Source organism: Aspergillus wentii (genome assembly GCF_001890725.1).
Source record: "Aspergillus wentii DTO 134E9 unplaced genomic scaffold ASPWEscaffold_1, whole genome shotgun sequence".
Taxonomy (NCBI): Eukaryota; Fungi; Ascomycota; class Eurotiomycetes; order Eurotiales; family Aspergillaceae; genus Aspergillus; species Aspergillus wentii.
In genome coordinates this window covers 4,519,938-4,541,987 of record NW_024467832.1, presented here as the reverse complement: position 1 = coordinate 4,541,987, position 22,050 = coordinate 4,519,938, and the positions used below count along the sequence as shown (strand labels likewise).

Genomic DNA, 22,050 nt, shown 5'->3' with positions numbered 1-22,050 from the left:
ATTGAATTCATATTCAGCTCCTGAACGTGGTTTCGTCCCGTGGTTCCGATTCGCGATCCGCGTTTCATCTTAAACAAACCCATCTCGATGGATCCAAAGGCACGGTTTGATGTCAATGCGACATTGATGATTATTGTTCATAATAACATGCAAAGGCTTTTAGCCCATGTTAAGTAGTCAAACTCCCAACCTTCCATTATCTTTTCCAACCCTAAAAAAACCATTGCCAAAAAACTCCAAGATCTCCAATTCATGAAACAACGTCCGCCCTCATCATTTTACGTCTTCTTCTTCTTCCGAACCACACTTGCATTCAGCATATTGACGCCTGAGGGTGGCTCTGACGTAGGTGGTACCTGAGCATTCTCGTTGCCGCCTAGCTCAGTAGGCCCTGTACACTTTCCTTCGTTTTGTTCAGGTTTGTCGCTTTCTCCAAGAGTCTTCTTTCGCTTTCGAATGAATCCACTGTCCATCAGGTTGTTTGCTTCGGAAGATTTGGGCGCGGAATCCGTTGTTGTGTTTCTGCCCACGACATGCTGGCCCACCCAGAGCTGGTCCGCAAGAGAGGCAACCTTCTCAGCCCACGCCTTGGAGCTGGCTATCGAAACATCTAGGCTGTCAAAATCCAATTGGAACAGGAAATCAGTGGCGGTCTTGTAGTCCGCTTCGTTCAAAGTTGCATGCCCACGTCCAGCTTCTGGCCAGGAGAATGGGTACACATCACTGGCCTGCTGCAAATTGGAACGATCTGAGGATGAAGCGGGCTGAGCAGCAGTGACAGGCTTTTCATCACTTTTTGGATCTGAAGATTCTGGTTTCTGTGTTGAGTCCGCCGGACTAGGAGGAGTTTCCGAGTTGACAGCTGGAATCGAGGGTTTCTCATCGGATGCTTTTTCAGGCGTCGTTGTTGAAGGTTTATCCTCAGCCTTTCCCTGTATAAACCTGGAACTCGCCATTTGAACCGAGTTTTCGAGCCCAGGTGGATTGATAACAAGCCACAAAAACCCGACCAACCTGCCAGCGGAACATTCCTGCCGGAAGGACATCATCTCCCAGAACTGTTCCAGAGATCTAACACTCCTCCACTTTCCTGAGCTCTCGCGCGAAGCCCCCGTTTCCGTACGTTCAGGCAGCTCACCATCTAGGTCGTCCAGGAATCGTGTCTTGGGATCGTCCGGAAAACGGGGGATCAAGCAGCGTGGAGGGTTATCGGGATTGGTGCATAATTGTCGGAGAGGGTAGCTATTGCGCCATCTAGGACGATCTTTGTTGTCGACCTTGGAAGTGCTTGGGAAAAATCCCCTGGTTTCGAACCTGTCGCATCCAGGAACGATCAAGAATGCGGTCGCAGAGCTCTTAGCAGATTCCATAGCTCGGTCCAGTAGTCCTTTCTCCTGAGAGCCAGACTCCGGCTCATATTCCCGTAGAATAGGGTCGACTGCGCGACACCACCATTTGATCAACCCTCGGTCGTCCAAGACATGCTTTCCGGCATTGTCGATGCTTCCGGGGAACAAATACTGGTTCTGAGCACGCGCAAACAACGACACGACTAGCCGGACGCCAGGTCGCTGGCGGGTATGTACGAGGTAGGAAAGGAAAGTATTGGAGATCAATCGGAGCAGCGAAACTTTGGGAGCGTTCTTCAGTAGATGCAGGTAGCCCGTCGAGTCGGCCTTGGAGACAAAGATCGTCGTGAGGTGTGCGGAGCTGTAAACCAACACCTCAATCCCAAAGACAATGACCTCTTGTCCATCCTTGTCGTCGATGTTGATCGAGGCTGTCAAAAAATGATTTTCACAGAACGTCGTCTCTGGCGCTTCGCCTGGCGGAGCGGCGAAGAGAGCGACACATTGAGTCGGAACGGACGAGACATGGCGAATGGTGACCTTCACATCGGCGGGCAGCACCTTGGCCAAGAGGCTCCCCAGATCAGCGTCGGCCGTGGACATCAGAGCCGGTCGATGACTCGATAATGGTTATTTTTTGCATAGTAGGGAGTTGAATGGAGAGGAAATCAATTGAAGGTCGCGCTCTCTTTTCCCCTTCCCCCCAGCGCGCTCCAATCCACGGGGGTCACGTGTTGATCCCTGCTTTCTTACAAACTTGGTAGATCTGAGTGGACGACGTTTGGCATTCATGCAATTCATCACCAATTAATTTCATTGTACAGCTAAGAGTCAAGCGATCATGAGGGTTTTGGGGGCTTTGCTTCCATCCAGTATTCCAGTTCAGATTGAAACATGTCGAAGCTAGGAGGAGGAAGAACATCCCTGGTTTCAGGTCTCCTTGTCTGTGAAGCATGAAATCTAGCCTTGTCTAGGTCTAAAAATAATCTGAAACAGCGTTAAGATCATCAGCATTCAATAAAGCCACGCCTTCTCGCAGAAGCGTTCGCCAAAGCAGATTGCGCGTCCGGATCGGATATGACGGCGTATCCCAGTATCTGGCCCCAATCCCCCGTTCCTTGGCAGTAGCAATCTGCGATCGAAGAGTTGTGAGCTGATCATTGCTCAAGGCTGGTTCTGTATCAGCGCTCACCGTGCCGACTGTAGCTTTGAAGCTCGTCGACGCAATGGGAGAGATCAAGGACGTGATATCTTCATTCTCCTCCAAGGATTTAAGATCCGAGTCGAAGAAGTAGTCCCGGTTCGCAACGGGTCCAACCATGTCAAGAGGTGTTTCTCCAGTCCCAATGACGGTAATGGGGCCATCGGTGATGGTCTTGTTATCTTTCAGAGTCGTCAGGTAATCCAGATCGCGCAGTGGCTGCAGGGCGGAAATGACGGCTTTAAAAGTCTCATGACCAGATGTTTTTGTGTCGATGAAAAAGTACAGAGTCTGTGATCTATCAGTGTCGAATACGCCGCTGTATTGTTGTCAGCACAAAGACATGATTCTCTGACAATGCATGACAGATCGACAATTCGACATGGTATACTTACTTCTTGGTAGGCGAAGTCGCAAACACGCTCTTGGGATTCTGGCGTTTGAGTACATCTAGCATGGGGTCGATGTAGAGAGACTCGAGCGTTCGCTCTTCAGTCAACGAAGACTCATCATGGCCAACCTGATTAGGATCAGTGAATGCTATCCACAGTAATATCAGATCGAAGTAGGACTGACATAAAGTGTCCCATTATAAAGCCAGACGTCTGCTTCTGTGGACATACAGCCTTTTGAAAGACCTTGAGAGGCAATCAGCGTTAGTGGTAGCCTTGAAGGATAGATGGTAGTGTCACGTACCAGTGTAGAAAGGTATATCTCTCCAATAGTCACTAGGAGATTGTTAACATTTTGACTAAGAAATGTTCCAGTGGTAACTCACTTGTGCGAATGAACAGGGATCTAAAGACCACAATTGTTTGTTAATGTTTACACCAAGAGGTGAGACAATAATGCATTAGAGATGAAACTCACAGGCACAATTCCTCTTGTCAGATCAGTAGGATATCTATATCCATCACCTCTATGGGTGTTCTGCAGGATATTCTGGAATTCCGACGAGACAGCGGCCAGAGTTGGGGATGTGAGGAACGCAGATGCGATGAGAATTGACTGTGGCAGCATCATCTCGACAACTAATTCTTCATCAAAAAAAGTATATGGATAGGATTTCTATAAGGATAAAGAATGGAAAATATCGAAAGAAGAGGAAGAACAGACTATTATACTGGCATTGCCGACTTCCGGAAATAAAGATGATCGCTGATTATTGATGCTACTTGGCAGAACGCCGAGAATACTCTCCAATCCTTCTTTCACGTGGAGCTCTGAATGGCACTCGACAGTCCATTTTTGGTCGGATATGATCTCTGAAGAGGCAATAATCACATATTATTGACATTATATGGATGGACTACCGTGACGGGTGTTTGAGCTGATAACCTGTCATATGCTCATATAGTGCTACGATTCAAAACATAACCAGTCCCACGGTATTTTAGAAAGTAATATAATGGAAATAATGGTCACCACTAATTGCATCTAGCTCATACATTTAATGGCCAAATTCGCTCAAGAACACCGGCTGATTTGTGCAACGCCGGCCAGGTATCATGAATTAAACAAAGTCGTTAAAAGACTACCTTTTTAAAATAACATGGCTCGTTGCATTTTAGCCCCGCTGAAGAATATTTGGAAGCTGAGAGATTGTAAAAGGACTAGACTTCTCGAATGCTCGGGGGTCTGGAACCGTTCTGGGACTCTTGTCCACTGTTACGTCTCAGACTCAGGTTTCCGATGCGCTGGACCAAATTGCTTCCAACAGCATCGACGGCACCCTTAGGCGCAAGCAGCGTAGGGCCCTGTGCGGCTGCTTCCTGGACCCTAAATAGCTTGATACTAGTTCCATTCCACACTCCGACTGTTCCGGGGGTGGCGCCGGACGCAGAGCCCACGACCATCTCACTCGAGAAGATAAATCCCCAAAGTAAAGACTCGTACCAGCCCATTGAAAGAGCTGACCATTCAAATGAATGTACACGAACTGGTGAAGGCTCAACGATGAAGTTCTGGATCATCGGGTCCTCCACAAAGGAATGAATGTTTGCGATCAAAGTTCGGGCCTCTGGATTTGAAGCTGACTGGAAAGCAGTGTCAGGAACGTGGGGAGTGATGACCGAGATGATCGTAAGAATAGTGTGAAGGGGAAGCTCATGCAACCAGGATTCGATCTAGACAATTACTGTCAGTATAATTGAGCGACCAAAAAGTTACCAAGGAGGTTACTCACCCAAGATGCTGTGGGTGTGAAGCCACTGGAAGACACCGGGAAAGGGATAGACATGCTACTTTGGCTGGTCATGCTGTTCTGTCTAGAAAAGGATGGCTGCCCAGCTGGCATTTTACCCCGCGCCTTCTCGGACATCCCGCGCAATTGCAGAGGGACGCTCTCGTCCAAGGTCGACGAAGTGGAGGTCCTTCGGGAATTTTCAAGTGAAGGAGAAGACTGGGATGGGGTATTGTGTTCTTCTCGCTCATCGTCGGAATCGTCATCCCCACCGATTGCAAAGGGGCTATTCTCTTCTGGAATACGAGTCAATGCTGATCGTGCATCTGAAGAGCCATGGAGGTCCTCTTCAGACTGTGAAAGTGTCGGGCTAGACACAATGTTGTTCGACTCATTGTCGGCCTTTTTCTTCTCATTTTGACGCTCTATTTCTTGCTGGCCACTTTCAAGTGTAAAAGCGCGGACCGCCTCGAAACGTTTGCGATACTTTAGGATTGCGTAAACGAGGTACGGGTTTTCTGTTATCAGTTAGTCAGGCAGTTCATAGCACGGATGTTCGGTGGTTGGCATACTAGTAAATTGATGCTCGAGAATCGAGTTGATAGATTCAAGCACAGAAGAAAGAAGCGTATGGTTGGTCTCGTTAGCGAGTAAGAAACTAGGTGCTGACATGGACGAGAAAAGCTGCAGGATCTTTGAGCATGCTCCTGGGGACATATGCTCCACATATGGGGCTATGTTATTTATGATTGCCAGCAGAGCTGGGTATACAGCGTTCAAATTCCCTTTGCTTGCGGTGATGAGAGTGTGAATGGACTGCTGATGTTAGTAAACTCCTTGGTTGCCATCATTCCAAAGGAAACAAACCATGATCAGATAATCGGCATAAGAGCCCTTGAATCCCGGGATACGAATGTTAAGCGGTAAGGTTTCTTGCGCTTCAAATTTCTTATTCAAGCTCTTTCCAAAATTGGCCTCCACGCTCATGGTTTGTAAAATGAAAATGCACATCCGGACGACACCCTGCTTGGCAGGATCGCACCTGTACTCAATGGAATAGAAGATGCACAAAATCAGGAAGTCGTGCGAGCGGTTCGAGTCAATGATAAATGACCTGAATCGTTTGTTGCACTGCAAGGCTTCCCAGAAGAGAACCAGCATCTCGGGTGCCCACTTGACAGATCTTTGGCTTCCGGGGAGGTAGGAGTTTGTCGCTTGCATCTGATCTGTTGTAAGTAAAGGCAAGTGTCAACCATGGTGGTTAAGCATACCGGTTGGTTCAGAATCCTGGTCATTCCGTCAACAAGAAATTGAAAATCTTGGGGCCGATGCAATCGCCCAAAGTAGTGACGGTAGTAGTTCTTTGGTGGACTTCCGCGGCCATCCTCAGGAATAGGGTATAGAAGTAGAACAAGAAGAAATTGCAAGCAGTATATGACCAGAATTTGTTTGGGATCTTTCCACACCACATGGTCATATGGCACTCTCCAGGAAGCAGGGTTGTATTTAACTGCCTGTACATGAGTTAGCACGATAATGGAATGAAGGTATACTAATTATTCATAAACATACAGTATTCAACAGCGAGCATAATAGGGTGAGGACGGCCTGCTTGTCAGAGCAAGTTGTGATGTATGTGATAACCCTCACACCTTGCACCGGCAATATATCTTTGGACTGTCAGTTGGATCTATGCAAGTCAGGTAGGATATTGACATACTAGAAGGCATGTACATCGCCTCTCCCGTCAATGTGAGCAACAGCCGGAGGATCTCGCAACGGTTGCTTTCCAGCTCTTTATTCGACCCCATGGAAGTGTTGCAACCAACACCGCTCTGCCAAATCGAAAAGGAAACCTTGCTTTTTGTCGTTGGAAGTCTGGGAATGGTAAAGTCCGTGAAGAACAAAAGCTCGAGCAAAGTGTCGACCAACTCCTCTGCCAACGGTTTCACATCTTCATATTCATCAGTCCGCGGGGATCCCTCATTTCCCCCCTCTTCAGTTTGCGCTTCATCAAAAAGCACATCGGCCGCAACCTGTGCCTGCCTGGTCTTCTTCTTGCGACGTGCCCAAAAGAACTTTTCCTTCCACTCCTCCAAGTGTTCTGCCTCGAAGACAAAGGGGAGGAGCCGAGTCAGAATACGGATACAGTTGAGTGCGTCTCTGTCAGGAGCAAGATCCGGGTCCGGAAACGACGGGTGATTTTTCAGGATATTGAGACGAGATGTAGCTGAAAGCAGTAACGTTTCGAAGTTTGATAAGGCATGGTCGCGAGTTCGTCGTATGTCCGCGGGGGTGAATAAACTGAAGACATCCTCTGTTGACTCTGGGAGCTCCCAGAACTTCAGAGATAAGATTGTCAGTGAGCCTTGCTACAGATAACGGATATAGGCAAAGGAAGACAAACTCTGGCCCAGTAGGGATCGTCCGCTGGAATATCCTTCTCCTCTGAAAGGCGGAAGATTCCTTGTTTGAAGACTAGCTTCGACTCCGAGGCTCCCATAGTGAAACCACCGACAGTGATCAATCAGGGAATGGTCGACCTCATACAGTACAGCGGCCTTCAGGATGAAGGGATATCTGGAACAATGTTGGTCCTTCAGGGATTGGCTAGGGTGTACCTGATGTGTCAGAGACCGTGGATGGACGTATTTGTGGTATGTTGGCGTTCCGGCTTGTCGGGGTTGTAGCAAGAACCGCGGGAACTAAAGCGAGCCCAGACTCTGCGGAGACTATCGCAGCGAGGGCGTTTCCAATAATAAAGTGACTTGTTTCATCAGGTACCAAAGGCACTGCGACCCATAGAAATCATGTAAAAAAATAAATAATTCGGCGTGATATTTCTAGCGTTGGATTCAATTTTAAATGGTTCTCTGTCAAGAACATGATTTACACCACCACCCCTTGCAGTCGCATCAATGGCACACTACAAAAGAATCAAAGAGTCCCGTTGCTTGCAGACAACCGTCTGCTACCCCTCTCATACAACCATTTATTGCTCAACCCGAGACTCACTCGCTTGCCTCCTACTGGTGAAGGTGTTGCAGGCATTAGCGATTCTTTAAAGGGAGAGCTCCGACCAAATGGCGAGGAGGACCCAAAGCTTTGCCTCCGTCCATTGTCTCTGTTTCCATTTGAAACCGCTTTGTAAAGTAATGGGCTGGTAGAGGGCGAGAAGGGTGTGCTCGACGAACCCCTGCGTCCTGACATATTTGTGCCTGTCGACAATGGCGATGCACTCCTGCTCGCCGGACTGGCTGTCCGTGATGCAGAAAGACGGTACCTCGGTGGGGTCACGTATGTAGTTCCCGGTGTGAGGGGTGGTGTGGCTGAGGGATCAAGCCCGAGAAGTGAACGTTGTGTGGGGGTGAGAGGAATATCAGAGAGGTCGTCTTTTGGTCGGAAGAGAGGGAACAGTGCAACGAGGATATTCAGGGCGAAGAAGAGTCGCAGAATGAGAAGAGGAAGATCGGAATAGCTGGATGACTGATCGAAGCTTTGCAGTCGAAGTGTACTGCAAGATAATGATCAACAACGGCGTCCGAGGACGATCAGTTCGACACCACTCACTATGATCGGACAGTGTTCCCGAAGACCCAAGTCGCAGCTAGAGCCGCGCCATTCCACAAAAGCTTTTTGATATTTCGATCTCCAAAACTCGCAGCATTTTGGCGTTTCACAATCTCATCGAGATGGGGGTGGCGCCATTTTCCAGGCGTCCGAGATTCATCGGGCGCAGGTTTGGGCGCGGATGCTGGTTTAGGGGTAGATGGAAGGGAGGCCATTGAATTGGAGGGGAAAAAACGAAGAGCACACACTGAAAAGCAAAAAAGAAAACTGTTTCCGGCGTGAGCGCTGGGGAACCTTGATTTGGAAGGTTGGGGGAAAGATAACTTACCTTAAGGGAATCTTTGATTGAACTTACCTGTAGGGAGTATTTTACGAGACCGTCACGCGGGCATTGGTGATCGACTTTGATTTCAGCTATGGCAACAAGCTGTCTGCAATCATAGCCACAGCAAGGCGTAAGCAAGATAGCTCGAGGTAGTGGTGGGCGGCGTTGGAGATATGCTTGTTTTGATGATGCGCAGGTCACTCTTCGCACTGGCAACCGCAGAGCGATGCATAGACGCTGCTGCCGCGAAGTTTTCAACCAGGGAGCTAGCCGCCAAGCGCCGGGAGGTGATCTCCGCACTCCACACCGGCTGAGCGAGTGGCTGAGACCCCCTCACGTCAGCAACTATCGATTCACCTCGACATGACGCTTCGCTGTCAGGGAGTTTCATCTTATTTTCACAATTGAACTTACTTTATTGATTTTCACAGATAGAATAACTCAGAATGGCATCTGAAACGTCCCTCGTGGCGAAATTAGATGCCGTGGTTGCCGATGTTCTGGCTGACTGGAACATCTACACGACTCTGATTGCCGGCGCTCTCCTTGCCTTCGTCGTCATCTCGTTTGTCACCTCAAAAGACCCTGATATCCACCCCTTTCTGCTTGCCCGTCAGTCAACGGCATTTCCCGTACGACAACCTGGCGAATCTTCCGCATACCGCAGTCTGGAAACACCATATGGATTCCCTCTCAGGTCGGGACTTAATGTTAAAGATCCGGGTGCACCGAAATGGACAAGTGGTAGAAAAGGAGACTTGCGGGATGTCTGGAAGTCGGCCATCCGTGGAGCTATAGAGGAGGGAGCAGTTTCTGGAAAACAGGGCAAAATCTATACAGTCCTGGGCAGAAAGGCGATTGAACATTCATTGGACCAAATCACCCAAGAAATGAATGTTATCGGACACAAACTCCAGGAATCTGAAAAGAAAACTGTTGCTGTCTGTCTCACGGACTCTGTCGAGCTTTTGGCCTCTATATTCGGTTCGGAGTCCCATGGTACCTCCTGTTTGCTTCGCCATACTAACCAAGTTTGACTCAGCTGGTGCATTCTATGGCTTCAAGATCATCCTCGTCCCCCACAACCTCCAGTCCGAGACTTTGTCCGCTCATCTACAGAAGGCAAAGGCCGATGCTTTGATTGCCGAGGCTGGTGCGCTTGACTTGTCTGCCGTGGCTAAAGGAAACGAGCAACTTACTCAAGTCATCTGGGTCGCAAAGCTTGGAAGCAGACATATGGATTGGAATGATATTCCCGGAGATCTTAAGGGCAGTCTGGAAGTCGCTGTGTGGCACGAATTGGTCGAAGAAAAGAAAGACTTGGCAGGACTCGAGGTTCCTAGCTGGGACCCGAGCTCGCCTTCCCCTAGCGTGACTACTGTTTGGCCATCTTCATCTCAAGAAGGTGACTTTATTGAATATGGACCTGAGGTATATCCTGTAATTTCCCTACTATATTATCCGAGAGGCTCACCTATCTTTTTTAGAACTTGGTGTCTGGTATCAGTGCATTGAACACCGTCTTGGCTCGTAACCAGCGCTTCAACAAAGATGATTTGGTCCTCTCGGTTGATTCCCTTTCTCGTACCTACCCATTGTGTCAGGTTATGGCCGCACTCTTCTCGAACGCATCCATTGCTTTGAATTCCGTTGCTGGAGAGAACGTCGACTTCGCATTGGCTACTGTTGGAGTGTCTCCCACTGTAATAATCGCCTCCTCTCGCACGATGTCTGACTACCATGAAAAATTCATGCGACCTCACTCTGGAATCGTCTCTTCTATTTCCCACTGGTTCCAGGCACGCAAATTGGATGCCGGGGTCATGCCATCTCACAATCTGACTCAAGTCACGAACCTTGGACCGATCGCCGAACTGTCTATCGACAAACTTCGATTGCTGTGCATCTCGCACCGTTTTGATGGTGACAAGGATGCCCGCTTGACCTCTGAGCAGCTGACGGATCTAAGAATCTTCACTGGAGCTCGTGTTGTGTACGCTTTGACCGGCCCGGGAATTGCTGGTGCTATCAGCCAGACCAACATCTTCGACTACCGGAGATTCCAGGGCCCTAGCCATTTTGGGTCTCCATTGAGTAGCGTTGAAGTTGTCCTGACCGGTGTCTCGGAAGGCAACGGGCCTGAAGCAGCTACTGAAGGAAATGTAAGTTGAACTGCTTACCCCGAATTATATTTAAGCAATTTTTGCTAACAGCTTTTAGATCACTGTAGCTGGTCCTGCCGTTGTCTCTGGTAGAACGACTCTATCAGGTCGGGGACACATCCGCTATGACAATACACTGGAGCTCTCCGCATAGTGCATTCAATAGATTCTTGCCGAGGCATATATGGACGAAGAGAATTTGGGCGTTGTTCACCATCAATTTCGGTATTTTTATTCTAGATATAACCGTTTATTTCGGAAATACTTATGGATGACTGAAAAATAAAAAATGATATCCATTTTCAAATACAAGTACTTTGAATGATCCTGAAAGCGGTAATATACATATCGTAGATAGGGTGTGAAACAGAAATCAGATATAGCTCTAATGTAAGAGTAGGCTTTGCTCATAGCCTCTCGATGGTTGTTGCATGACCTTCTCGGGAGCCATTTCCTTGTGGCTTGTGATCGCCATGTTCAGCCCGTTAATGCGGGTCTTCAAGCCAGAGCTAATCGTCTTGTCCTGGGAGACCTCCTTCACCTGCAGCGCAAGCTTCATCCCGTTGTAGATAGGGATATTCTCCTGCAACATTTGGTCGGCATTGACCCAGGTTTTGGCGTCCCGGGAGAAGTTACCGAGAGACCAGGTTGCAAGAAGCCGCTGGGCATAGGCGCGGACGTGGCCACCTTCGTCGTTGCCTCCAAGCTCGTTCACGGCACGAGCAGCGCTGAGCTCCAGAAGGGTTCCGATGACATAGGGTTTTCGCTTGGGGTCGAGCTTCACGTCGCGCTCGATGTGTTCCGGGGTCTCCATCAGGATGATAGCTTGCTTAGCCAAGCTAAGGGCCTTTGTAACTGCGGGGTCTTTGAACTCGCCTCGCTGGGCCTTACGGTGAAGCTCGAAGAAGAAGCTCTGAACGATACCGGCGTGGTTGAGTCGGAAACCCGTAATATCAGATCGTTTGGCACACTCAAGGAGAACACCCAGCGCATCAGCCTGGCCAGCTTTCCGTACCAGCCATTCCCAACGATCAGATTTGAGGACTCTGTGGGACATCCGTAGTCCGGCGAGGAAGGGAAGGATGTTTTGCCAGTCCTGGGGGGTCTTCATGAGGGAGATAGTGTCGACCATATCCCTGTTTGTCGGTCGTGATTGAGGGTCCATGGGCCGAAGCGTAAAGGGTTCATCGTTTTCACCAATTGCCACAGTGACGGGTTCTTCTTCTAAGCGGTCCGCGTATTTTTGTCGGGACATGAGATTTCGTTGCTGAGTAGTCAGTCCGAAGGGTACGAAGAGCTCTTCGCGGAATCGATTCAGGGCCTGGTCCAGCTCGGAGGAGGATGTCGGAGGGAAGGTTGGGATTGCTGCATTCGCGATGTTAGAACGGCCATTCTGGATACACCACAGGGACGAGTGTAATGTGAGTAAGTACCATTTTTCGAGTAGGCTCGTCTCTGTGTCAGAGCACCGATTGACTGCCGCAATGTGTTGGAATTCTGGCAGCGGAAGAGCCTGCCCACGGCGCTCTGCGCCATTGTTGCTTTGGGATGGAAAAAGGACACGCGGTGAAAATATCTGAGATGCGGAAGCCGGTGCTCCCCAGAAGTCCAATTGAAAATATCAAGGCGAAGCGTGGAAGTCCAGCTGACAGACGATCTCGACTGGCAGAAAAGTTCCCCGAAAGTCGATTCTTTGGAGGCTGGCCCGAACAGGCAATTCGAGGCTTGGCGGAAATTCTGCCGGACCGGATCAACCTCCGCCATCCCCAAAGTTCTGTACAGGAACAACTTCTGTTTTGTTATCGCCAGCCTGCTCACCCACCCCGTGCAATTCTTTCTCCAGCATGGCGGCCTTTACACCGACCATGCGGCAGCTGGGCTGCTTGAGGCCGCTCATGCGGACCCAGCAATTGATTCAACCCCAGATCAGATCGATTTCGACTGCCTATTCCATCAGGCCTGAGCCGACGCCTCTTCCTGCGAAGTTGCCCAAGTCGTTCCTTTCGCAATTGCCGGCTCGATTGCAGCCCAATCAGGGTATGGTTATTCGGCTCGACTCATTTTGGTTTTTCCTGCCTAACGTATGTGAAACTAGGACGCAAGAAGCTCAGGACCTACCCTCCACCCGCATCATCGCGTGCTACGTGCAAAGACCCCGTGGCAGCGGTAACAGAAGCTCAATTGGCCACCCTCGACCCGACCGGTGAACGCAAGGCGCTTTTCGACTACCGACGGAACCCCCGAAGTGTCAAGCCCGGTGACATTCTGCGAGTTACATTTAAGAACGGAGACCCGTTCTCCGGAGTCTGTCTTAGCATCCGATTGCGCGGCGTTGACACTGCATTCCTGCTGCGAAATGAACTTACAAGAGTCGGGGTGGAGATGTGGGTTAAGGTTTTCAGTCCCACCGTCGACAGCGTGGAGATTGTGCAGAGATCAGAGAAGAGGAAGAGGAGAGCCAGATTGTATTACATGAGGTATGTATTTTCACTGGTTATCTAGCTATTGGATATTCTCTGGGAACAAGTTGACTAACATCTATCTTCACCTCAGACAACCCAGACACGATATGCGCAGTGTCGAGAATATCGTATCGAACTACCTCAGACAGAAGTCGGCGCTCAGCGGCCAACGTACGCAATCGTCGTCTAGGAAGGGCAAGAGCAAGAAGAGGTAAACTCGATGGTTGACGCAGTGCAATGTTTGAGAGTTTGATGGATGTATTATTACCTACATATTTATTGTCGTATTTTTTTCGTCTGTAACCTTGATAGAAACCAAGCCATTGTCATTTTCTGGATCTGCTCCTCAAAACAGGCATATGAATAGCAGATAGCAAAGGTGTTTTATTACTTCTGGCTTCTATTCAATACATCGGAATGCATGTATACTCCTACAAACCTATGGGTATGTCTACAAGCAAGTTTGGTTCGAGGTATTCCCAATATATTCAACACTCAGACAAAAGTCCAACCTACGACTATCCAACCTCCCAAACGTCTGGACTCAGTAAATATACCGAAAACTACATGCCAAACGCACCACGTTAGCAATTATACCACAACCCAGAAAGTGTTAGGGAGGACATACTTCAAATTCTCCCTATCCGTTAAATCCAAAAACGCAGTAGAATCCAAGTCTCTCCCTTCCAGACCACCTTCCATTTGAGACTGAATACGGTCACGCTTCTTATTCTCCCATCGAAGGAGAAGGCCCAGGATGGTGATGAGCACTGCTTCGATCAAGTGCGAGACGATCATAGACCAGATGCCGAGTGCGTAGGTTGGTCTGCTAATGTTAGTTATGTCGGAGGGGGATGGATGGATGGACATACTTTTGGGAATCTTTGTAGAAGAAAGGTCCTGCAATGTTACCTGTGCAGTAGCCCAGGAAGAGGACTGCGTTGGTAACGACTTTCTTGGTATGCCCTGAGGATACCGTCAGTTTCTGTGTCACATTTCTCATTTAGAAGACATATACGGACCGGCAGTATTAGCAACTTGCATACTCAGGACCAAAACAAAAGCTGCATTATACGGCCCAGTCAAATAGTAGCAGATCAGACGGCCGACTTTCTGATCGAGAGGAACAAAACGTAGTCCAAATGCACCAGCCAAGTTGGGGAGTAGATATATCAGGACGAAGAGGCATCTTGTGTTTTCGAAGCGGTCGTTGAGGTACACGCAGGTTAGAATTGATATTGCGATTAGGACTCCGTAGGGGATCTAGGTACTGTTTTTAGTCTCGGCTTTAAACCAAAGTACAGTATATATCGGGGACATACCTGCATAAAGGTCGTGACTAAAGTCGAGAACCCGAATCCGTGAATGATGATAGTTCCAAAGTTGGAGATTCCTCCATTTGGGACATTGCCTGACAGCCCTTCATTAGCTTGATGTTTGCCAAAGGTCAATATAAAAGTAGATAGTAGATACTCACAAACAACACCAAGGATAAAGAACATATAGAGCTTGTAGTCCAGAAAAGCTTCCAGTATCTGGTACGGCTTGAGATGCTTATTCTCAACACCAGTTTGATTTTCTCGCAATCTCTCAACAGCCATCCGCTTTTCTCTCTTGGTGAGACCCGGTGCTGAGACGGGGGAATCAGGAAGGAAGATGAACATGACAATCCCCCATGCCGAGCACAGAGCACCACTGTATGTCTATGTTAGCAATTGGAAACATACAAAGCTGTCAGGCCAACTTCTTACATCACAATAAACTCGTATTTCCACGATGGTAAAGCGCCCCTGATATGGCCAATGCCATAACCCAGCAAACCACCGATTGCAATCCCAAACCCATTCGCAGTATACCACAGGCCAATTCGAACGGGCTGCTCACGTCGTGTATACCACATGCTAGTGATAAGCATAAAGCCAGGATCGGCGCAGGCTTCTGCGGCACCTCCCAGAGCGCGCAAGACGGCAAGGGTAGCAAAGTTGTGGCATGCCGCTTGGATCATGAGGAAGACGCCCCTGTATGGAGCTTTCTGTTAGTGTCGTGTTGTCACTTATCGAACTAGCCCACCTACCACATGAAGATATTCACTCCGAGATATTTTCCTGACAACACGAAAGGATTAGAATGTCTTCAAGTAGCTGAATAGGCGCATGGACCATACCAATTGGAAGACGTTGCATAAGAAAATTCGTTGGAAACGCCCAAGCCAGAAACCCAAAGTAGAATATACTACTGAGCCAACTATACTGCGTGCCATGAAGGTTCAGGTCCTCCGTGATTCCAAAAATCGCCGCATAACTCAGCGTAGTCTACGCATCGATGATGTACTATCAGCAAAAAGACCACAATGACAAAATCTGGGGGGAGAGAGAGGAGAAACAAACAATACCCACTTACCTTATCAATATAAAAGAAAGCATAACAAACAGCCAAATACGGCAGAATCATAAAATCAATCTTCCATAGCAAACTCCTCGCCTCGGCCGGGTCAACGTCTTCGTGTAGTTCATCCGGGTCATCGAATAATGCCATAGCCGTGTCGCCATCGGCTGACTTGCCCATTTTCCATTTCGACGGTGCTTGACTGCTTTCCTCGTGAGCGATTGTAGGACCCTCTTCTTCGTTTCCCTTGGAGCCGGGGTGTGGTTCGGGGGTGGAGATGGTTCCCATATTGACTGCTTCGTTGACCTGAGAAGAAGTCGATACTGGTGGATCAGGATATCAAAGATGCCATATGGAGATGATGGCGTTTTAAGCAAAATGTGCACACCTAGACGATGAAATTAGGTTCAAGAACAAGCAGCAACCATCTACCAGTCAGACCATACCAGCATCATCGATCCATGAGATAAGTAGAAAAGAGGGGGCCCAGCCATCGTCAACACCGGCGTATGTCCGTTTCCCAACTTGAACTCAAAAGAAAAGTCCCAGAAGCTCAAAATCAGAGTTTCCAACCCCGGATTCCTTGATTTGCGGGGAAACGAAAGCCTTCACGCTAGGAGGTATCTCGTCCAACGTGGGGAAAACAAGGGCTAACCGACGCATCACGAGACGCTTGGAAAGTGTAAAAGATACTTTCCAGTTCTTCCATTAGGCATGATGACAAATGACTGGTTAAGCTATCTAGTGAGAGTCGCACTAGATCCGATGAATCGTGACGCGGGGAAAGAAGACATCGGGGTGAATGCCGAGGACGATAATTGCAGACTGTCTGGTTATTTTCTCGGGCGATTGCCTTTTTACAAATCATGATAGGTGGAATACGAATAGTGCAGAATGCTTTGATCGTACCAGATGCCAGCATTGACCTGTGGCTTGTGCCGATCGTTGTTGAAGTGTCCTCGGCTGGAGAGAATCGTTTGAGGACGAAATGCGGAGAGGAGAGGAGTTGGTTAGGGCCTCAGGCCTCAGGCTGCAAGGCGTCTACGTGGGAGTACTGTAGTGCGGATTCAGAAAACCGAAGATAAGTGATGGATTTTGAGAATTCAAATATGTTCAAGTTGATTTGAATTCTATGATTATTTGACGTGCTTTGTTTTGTGACTTTTGTGTTGAACTGACAGAAGCAATAGAATTACATGCCGCTTCTGATACAATTATGATATCTTGGTATTAATTTCCATCTAAGCCTTTTTCCTGTTTCGATCTTGGTTTATCAAAGTAAAACTACCGGCGGTTGTAATTGAGATACCGAGACTGCATATAAGGTCAGCATGCAAGAAATATAAAACGCATCGGAATCACTCACTGCCAGGAACAAGATAATAAGATTCGACGCAATGTAACAGATAAAGATACCCAGATCACGCCACCGGTTGGCAAAGTCCATACTGAAAGTCTCGTAGAATTGGTCACCGACTTTATAGGCACAGTATTCGCACGATTGTGTCGCGTTGTTGAGGAGGTATCCTGCCCCTCCACTTTCGAAAAATAGTTGCATGTACTCGCCACAGGTTTGATTCGGTGGTGCTTGGAACCGGTTATACTCGCCTAGTGTGCATTGCACTGGTCGATCATGTAGCTCAGTCACTACCATACCCCCGACAAGACGCGTGAACGGGTCTAGCTGGTAGAGCCATGCTCGCCAGAACCCAGGCATCTGAGGCCGTGGAATAGTGACACCGCAGAACAGAGAGAATATGATGGATATTGGTGGGTTGAGCTGTGACGCAATGAAAGCATTCGGAGTTAGGGCTGCTATCGTCTGACCAAGCGTCACTGCGAAGAGTTCCGTGATCAAAATCATGAGAAACTGGAAACCAGCCCGATCAGAGGCAGATTGAAAGCCTGGGATATAGCAAAGGAGCAGGAAGAAACACACAGCACACAGTATACTGTACGGAAGCTCTGCTGTGACCATGGAGAATGCAAAGGCAAATTGGCTATACGTCTTAGAAGCAGCTTCTCTGTAGAAGACCAGCCGGGACATGTCATATCGGGGTTCAACTTGTTGAAGAATGATAGCGGGAATGATCGTCACATTGAAGATAACGAAAATCCGATACTGAAGCGAAGAGCGAGAATCATCTAGCTGTAGGAAGGCAAGTCCAGCAATCAGAGAAATGACAACATGGGTGAAAAGGCGCGTAAACCCGTAATTCCTGGATCGCCAGAAGGTTAGATTTGTCCGTTTGCATACGACCTTGAGTTGATGCCAAAGAGGTGTGGCGTATTCCTGTTCCATTTTCTGTGAGGAGTTGCTCTGTCTGACTTGCTCTGATCTCGTAGCTTTGATCTGAGCAATTTCCTGTTTCACCTGCTCAAGCTCTACCGATGTACACCACACATCACCCCAGTCACGGTCTCCTATCTGACGAGCTTGACCCGCACCGATGGCATCGAGCATCCACTCTGCAGGATTGGCATCAGGCGGACAGTCTGCGCCATGGCGTCGGAAGTACTCGAGCATAATGCTCGAATCTTGCCCAATCTCACCAAAGTATACGCACTCGCCTCCCCTTTGCAAGAGCAGCAGACGGTCGAAATTGCCGAAGAGTACCGAATTCGGCTGGTGAATGGTACACAATACAGCCTGTCCAGCATCAACAAGCTTGCGCAAAAAACGAACAATGTTGAAAGCAGATTGACTGTCGAGGCCAGAGGTGGGCTCGTCCAAGAACAGGAGTAGCTCGGGCTTTGCGGCCAGCTCAACACCAATGGTGACTCGCTTCCTCTCCTCCACAGATAGACCTGTTTCGGGTGTACCGATTATTGCGTCTGCAAGGTTCTCAAGCTCGAGCAGCGAGATAATTTCTTCCACATAGCTATATTTCTCCGACTGCGGTGTATCGAAAGGTTGACGAAGATCGGCGGAGAAGCGCAAAGCTTCTCTCACACTTTGCATTGGCTCATGGATATCCAGCTGTTCAGCATATGATGTACCTCGCTGGAAGGAAGTGCTAGGAGACGCCCCATCCACGAGGATACTTCCCGAGACCACCCCAATACTCTTTCTAGCGGCCAAGACGTCCAAAAGCGTAGTTTTACCTGCCCCCGATGCTCCCATCAGCGCAGTTAGTTTTCCTGGCTGAACGTATCCATAAACCGAATTGAGAAGCCGACGGGTGCCAGCAGGCACTGGAACATCGTAACTGACATCCTCCCAGGTGAAGACAGATTTAGAGGTGATATTCAGATTTGTGCTGGAGTCATTCAATTCCTTCGATCTTCGACTGGCCGATTTTTGCATGAGGCTTTCGTTCAACTCCTTTCGCTCCTCGTTCTCCTTTTGATAGAAAGTGACGGTTTTGCCTCCGGCGCCGAACTGAACAGTTTCACCAAAGTACAGATTCAAACCAAGGAACCCAAATATGAGTCCGAGCATGATTCCAAAGTTTCGCCAGAGATCCTTGGGGTAGTAGCTAAATGTTGTTTCAAGATAGCTGGCGCCTGGTATGATATCTGAGCCGGACTCGCCTCCAGCAAGTGTACATGCTTGGTGTGCGATATCACCGTAGCCGGGGCCTGAAGGGACTAACGAGCTTTGAACACAAGTCATGGTTAAACGCTTGAATTCATTCACCATCAAGCTAGAAAAGCCTAGGCCGAAGGGATTGATATAGAACACCCATCTCAGCCAGACCTGTGCTTTCGACCATTGAATGAGGTAACCAGAGGTCAAAACAAATAGGGAGATTATCACAGATGCGAACTTTATGGCGTAGTCAAAATCAGGACACAGGCAGCCGATAGTTCGGAAGAAGACTGTCATGTTGATATATCCAGTGAGGATGATCAACACAAAGGTGAAGAAGGCTCCGGCATCGCGGACTAAACCGCACATAAAGTACACAATGATACTGAAGACCAGAATCCTGGCTATCGCGAATGTGGTGTCGACTAATATCTGAGCAATCCACAGCGCACTTGGTCTGTAGAAGGCAAATTGCCGGTGCTTGTTCACAACTGCCCGTCCCATCATGGTGCCCGCAAGTTCTGAGAAGGCTTGGAATCCATTGAAAAGCAGACTAATGAACAAAAGACCACCTCTTGTAAAAGCCCCAGCACTGGTTTTTGGCTGATTCAACCAAACAGTACCAAGGACGATAGCCAATCCAGTGGAAGTCACCCAGGATACGGTCAAAGCAAATTTATCTTGCCATTTCAGAAGGAATTGACGCTGCATCAAAGCCCAAACCTGCAAATGGAATGGGATCGAGTAAACCGAGGAGCTGGGGGTGAATCTGCGTTTGGATTCCCGGTTGGCAATTTCGAAGTCGTCATAGATCTGCTTATCCTGTTGCACCCGCTTCTTGTAGGACTGCATCTCCTCCTCCAGGCGTTCGTTATAGACGGACTTTTTGAACGCTTCTGCGAGGGTCTCTGGGGTAGAGGGGACATCATTTTCGCTTCTTCCCTCTTTGTATTCTCTTTCAAAAATGTCAGTGCAGCCAGTCAGATAGTCTGGAGTTGTCTGTCGTGGTTTTTCCTTGAAACCAAGACCCTCAAAGTACGAACGTGCTTCAGAGGCTGGACCAAAGAAGACCTGACGGCCTTTATCGATAACAAGGACCTTGTCAAATTGGTTGTAGATGTTTTCCGACGCTTGGTAAAGGGATACGAATGTTGTGGTCTTATATATGTTGGTCATGATACGGAGCGATTTGGCAAAGTCGAGGGCTGTAGAAGCATCGAGACCACGAGTACTGTTGTCCCAGGCGAGAACCGTTGCCGCTGTCACCATCATTTCCGCAATACTCACCCGACGCCTTTCTCCTCCTGAGACTCCTCGAACGAACTGATTCCCGATCATCGTGTTGGCAGTGTGTTCAATGTTGAACATTTTAAGAAGCATATTGATCACTTTCTCCTTGAATTCGGCTTTTGACACCCCCAAAGGTCTTTTACCTGGAGTCTTGGTATCCAAAGCAAAACCGAGTGTTTGTTTGACGCTTAGTGTCGGTTGGTGAATGTCGTCTTCCTGATTGTAGACAGCTTCGCCACGGAATCTCTTGGAGAACGTCTCGGCATCAAAATGTCCATATAGAACCTCTCCATCAACGCCTGTAAACCCAAAGCGCTGATTCGTAAGAACCTTGAGAAAGCTGCTACATCCTGAGCCTGGTCTTCCCAAGACCAATATCATCTCCCCGGGTTGTGCAACACCTCGAAAGTCTTTCAGAATGTTGACCTCTTTTCCTTTTCTCCCGAGACCAAACAGATTCATGAGGGTCTCTGGGACATTGAAGAAATCCATGATAGCATCGGGGAATGTCTTGATGATTGTCTTGACACCTCCGATGCCTCGAACTGTGAGGTCGTCCCATATTACACCTACTGAATTAGCCAGGAGCCACACTAATGGAAAGTAAATACTACTTACCAATATGCTTATCTTTGATCCCCGCCTCAGCTTCAGCAGACCTATTACCACGAAGAGCAGTTTCAAGATCCCATTCCTCTTCAGAACCAGCCGAGCCCCCAGACTTTTCTACATCCTCGGTTGTCACCCCAGCCTTGGAAGGCCTAGAAGCTTGCTTTGATAGCCGGCGGGTCTTGTGGGAAATAGTGGAGAGCTGTCGGTTCAGCTCGGAAAATTCATGCTCGGCCCTCTCCACATCAACATTAGCCTGAGGGGAAGTCAGGCCTTGGGGGTTAGAGAGTCTGATCTGTTCACGAGTCTGCTCGTAATCGTTTGCAGTAGACACAATGTCAATGTCGGAACTATTGCTGCTCTCGGAAGGCAGCTTCTCGTCCATGATGTTAAGTTTTCCTCGAAAGAATGAGGTGTTCTATTGCACTGAGATAGAAACCGGTGTGGACCACTTGGGAAAGTGCGTCACTCCCTTGCGCAGGAAGACATCTAATGAAGAGGTGTCGAGAATGCTCAACAGTGTGATTCCTGAGCCCTGACAAAAGAGATAAATCGTCAGTCAGAAACCACAAAAAGAAAATACCACAAAACGCCATGGAAAAATTCAAGCAGACCAGACATATTAAACCCTGTAAACCCCGAGACGGACTCAGGCATTCACCGACTTCCGACTAGAATAATCCCTGATGTCTTATCATGACTCCATAGTTGTGGGGAAAGATTGACTCATGTTTGGGACTAGATCCTTCATGACGGACTTAAGACGAGGAGTTAGGCGCCGTTTTACCGGGGTGTTTTTAGCCATTGTGCCTAGCCTTATGACTCGAGAAGAGAATATAGGGTTGTATCCGTCGGTAAAATCCGTCAGACGGCGTAGTTTCAAGGCCGAAACGTCGCGACGCCAAGGGCAAAAGCCACGGTAGTGGTTGGTTGATGCTCGTGTTGGTGGAGAGAAGAAAAGACTGGAAGATTGTCGGAGACCG

At 48.5% G+C, this 22,050-nt stretch overlaps 9 protein-coding genes across 9 annotated transcripts; 2 read left to right on the top strand and 7 right to left on the bottom strand.

Moving 5' to 3' along the window:
- Positions 1-180: 180 nt before the first annotated feature.
- Positions 181-2,138, bottom strand: ASPWEDRAFT_284571 (H3 histone acetyltransferase RTT109). The gene has a single exon (XM_040833137.1). The coding sequence runs from the start codon at positions 1,950-1,952 to the stop codon at positions 279-281; it is 1,674 nt and encodes a 557-aa protein (XP_040695415.1). The 5' UTR covers positions 1,953-2,138; the 3' UTR covers positions 181-278.
- A 187-nt stretch (positions 2,139-2,325) lies between these two features.
- On the bottom strand, positions 2,326-3,573 carry ASPWEDRAFT_48247 (uncharacterized protein; the record flags this gene model as incomplete). The annotated part of the gene is made up of 6 exons (XM_040837081.1): positions 2,326-2,869; positions 2,946-3,070; positions 3,127-3,188; positions 3,247-3,278; positions 3,329-3,348; positions 3,421-3,573. The coding sequence occupies 6 exons, from the start codon at positions 3,571-3,573 to the stop codon at positions 2,326-2,328; spliced, it is 936 nt and encodes a 311-aa protein (XP_040695414.1).
- A 590-nt stretch (positions 3,574-4,163) lies between these two features.
- Positions 4,164-7,235, bottom strand: ASPWEDRAFT_23802 (Hid1 family protein; the record flags this gene model as incomplete). The annotated part of the gene is made up of 8 exons (XM_040832529.1): positions 4,164-4,676; positions 4,736-5,250; positions 5,305-5,548; positions 5,600-5,953; positions 6,004-6,246; positions 6,305-6,402; positions 6,453-7,074; positions 7,140-7,235. 8 exons carry the CDS (start codon positions 7,233-7,235, stop codon positions 4,164-4,166), a joined length of 2,685 nt encoding a protein of 894 aa, XP_040695413.1.
- Positions 7,236-7,477: 242 nt separating this feature from the next.
- ASPWEDRAFT_35338 (uncharacterized protein) lies at positions 7,478-8,925 on the bottom strand. The gene is made up of 3 exons (XM_040834206.1): positions 8,631-8,925; positions 8,303-8,569; positions 7,478-8,246 (listed from the first exon to the last, which is right to left on the bottom strand). The coding sequence occupies exons 2-3, from the start codon at positions 8,515-8,517 to the stop codon at positions 7,670-7,672; spliced, it is 792 nt and encodes a 263-aa protein (XP_040695412.1). The 5' UTR covers positions 8,518-8,569; positions 8,631-8,925; the 3' UTR covers positions 7,478-7,669.
- A 34-nt stretch (positions 8,926-8,959) lies between these two features.
- Positions 8,960-10,943, top strand: ASPWEDRAFT_179439 (uncharacterized protein; the record flags this gene model as incomplete). Its single annotated transcript, XM_040831793.1, has 4 exons — positions 8,960-9,611; positions 9,670-10,058; positions 10,115-10,789; positions 10,848-10,943. The coding sequence occupies exons 1-4, from the start codon at positions 9,074-9,076 to the stop codon at positions 10,941-10,943; spliced, it is 1,698 nt and encodes a 565-aa protein (XP_040695411.1). The 5' UTR covers positions 8,960-9,073.
- On the bottom strand, positions 10,762-12,463 carry ASPWEDRAFT_147632 (uncharacterized protein). Its single transcript, XM_040829530.1, has 2 exons — positions 12,223-12,463; positions 10,762-12,154 (listed from the first exon to the last, which is right to left on the bottom strand). The coding sequence occupies exons 1-2, from the start codon at positions 12,323-12,325 to the stop codon at positions 11,175-11,177; spliced, it is 1,083 nt and encodes a 360-aa protein (XP_040695410.1). The 5' UTR covers positions 12,326-12,463; the 3' UTR covers positions 10,762-11,174.
- Positions 12,464-12,601: 138 nt separating this feature from the next.
- Positions 12,602-13,466, top strand: ASPWEDRAFT_147629 (mitochondrial 54S ribosomal protein bL19m; the record flags this gene model as incomplete). The annotated part of the gene is made up of 3 exons (XM_040829529.1): positions 12,602-12,826; positions 12,885-13,266; positions 13,343-13,466. The coding sequence occupies exons 1-3, from the start codon at positions 12,634-12,636 to the stop codon at positions 13,464-13,466; spliced, it is 699 nt and encodes a 232-aa protein (XP_040695409.1). The 5' UTR covers positions 12,602-12,633.
- A 329-nt stretch (positions 13,467-13,795) lies between these two features.
- ASPWEDRAFT_48242 (putative MFS allantoate transporter) lies at positions 13,796-15,924 on the bottom strand (the record flags this gene model as incomplete). Its single annotated transcript, XM_040837080.1, has 10 exons — positions 13,796-13,814; positions 13,880-14,077; positions 14,124-14,217; positions 14,274-14,514; positions 14,574-14,662; positions 14,729-14,946; positions 15,003-15,269; positions 15,326-15,356; positions 15,416-15,563; positions 15,652-15,924. The coding sequence occupies 10 exons, from the start codon at positions 15,922-15,924 to the stop codon at positions 13,796-13,798; spliced, it is 1,578 nt and encodes a 525-aa protein (XP_040695408.1).
- Positions 15,925-16,712: 788 nt separating this feature from the next.
- Positions 16,713-21,866, bottom strand: ASPWEDRAFT_35334 (putative ABC transporter). Its single transcript, XM_040834205.1, has 4 exons — positions 21,682-21,866; positions 21,077-21,602; positions 17,003-21,027; positions 16,713-16,950 (listed from the first exon to the last, which is right to left on the bottom strand). Exons 2-4 carry the CDS (start codon positions 21,450-21,452, stop codon positions 16,921-16,923), a joined length of 4,431 nt encoding a protein of 1,476 aa, XP_040695407.1. The 5' UTR covers positions 21,453-21,602; positions 21,682-21,866; the 3' UTR covers positions 16,713-16,920.
- Between the last annotated feature and the right edge of the window lie 184 nt (positions 21,867-22,050).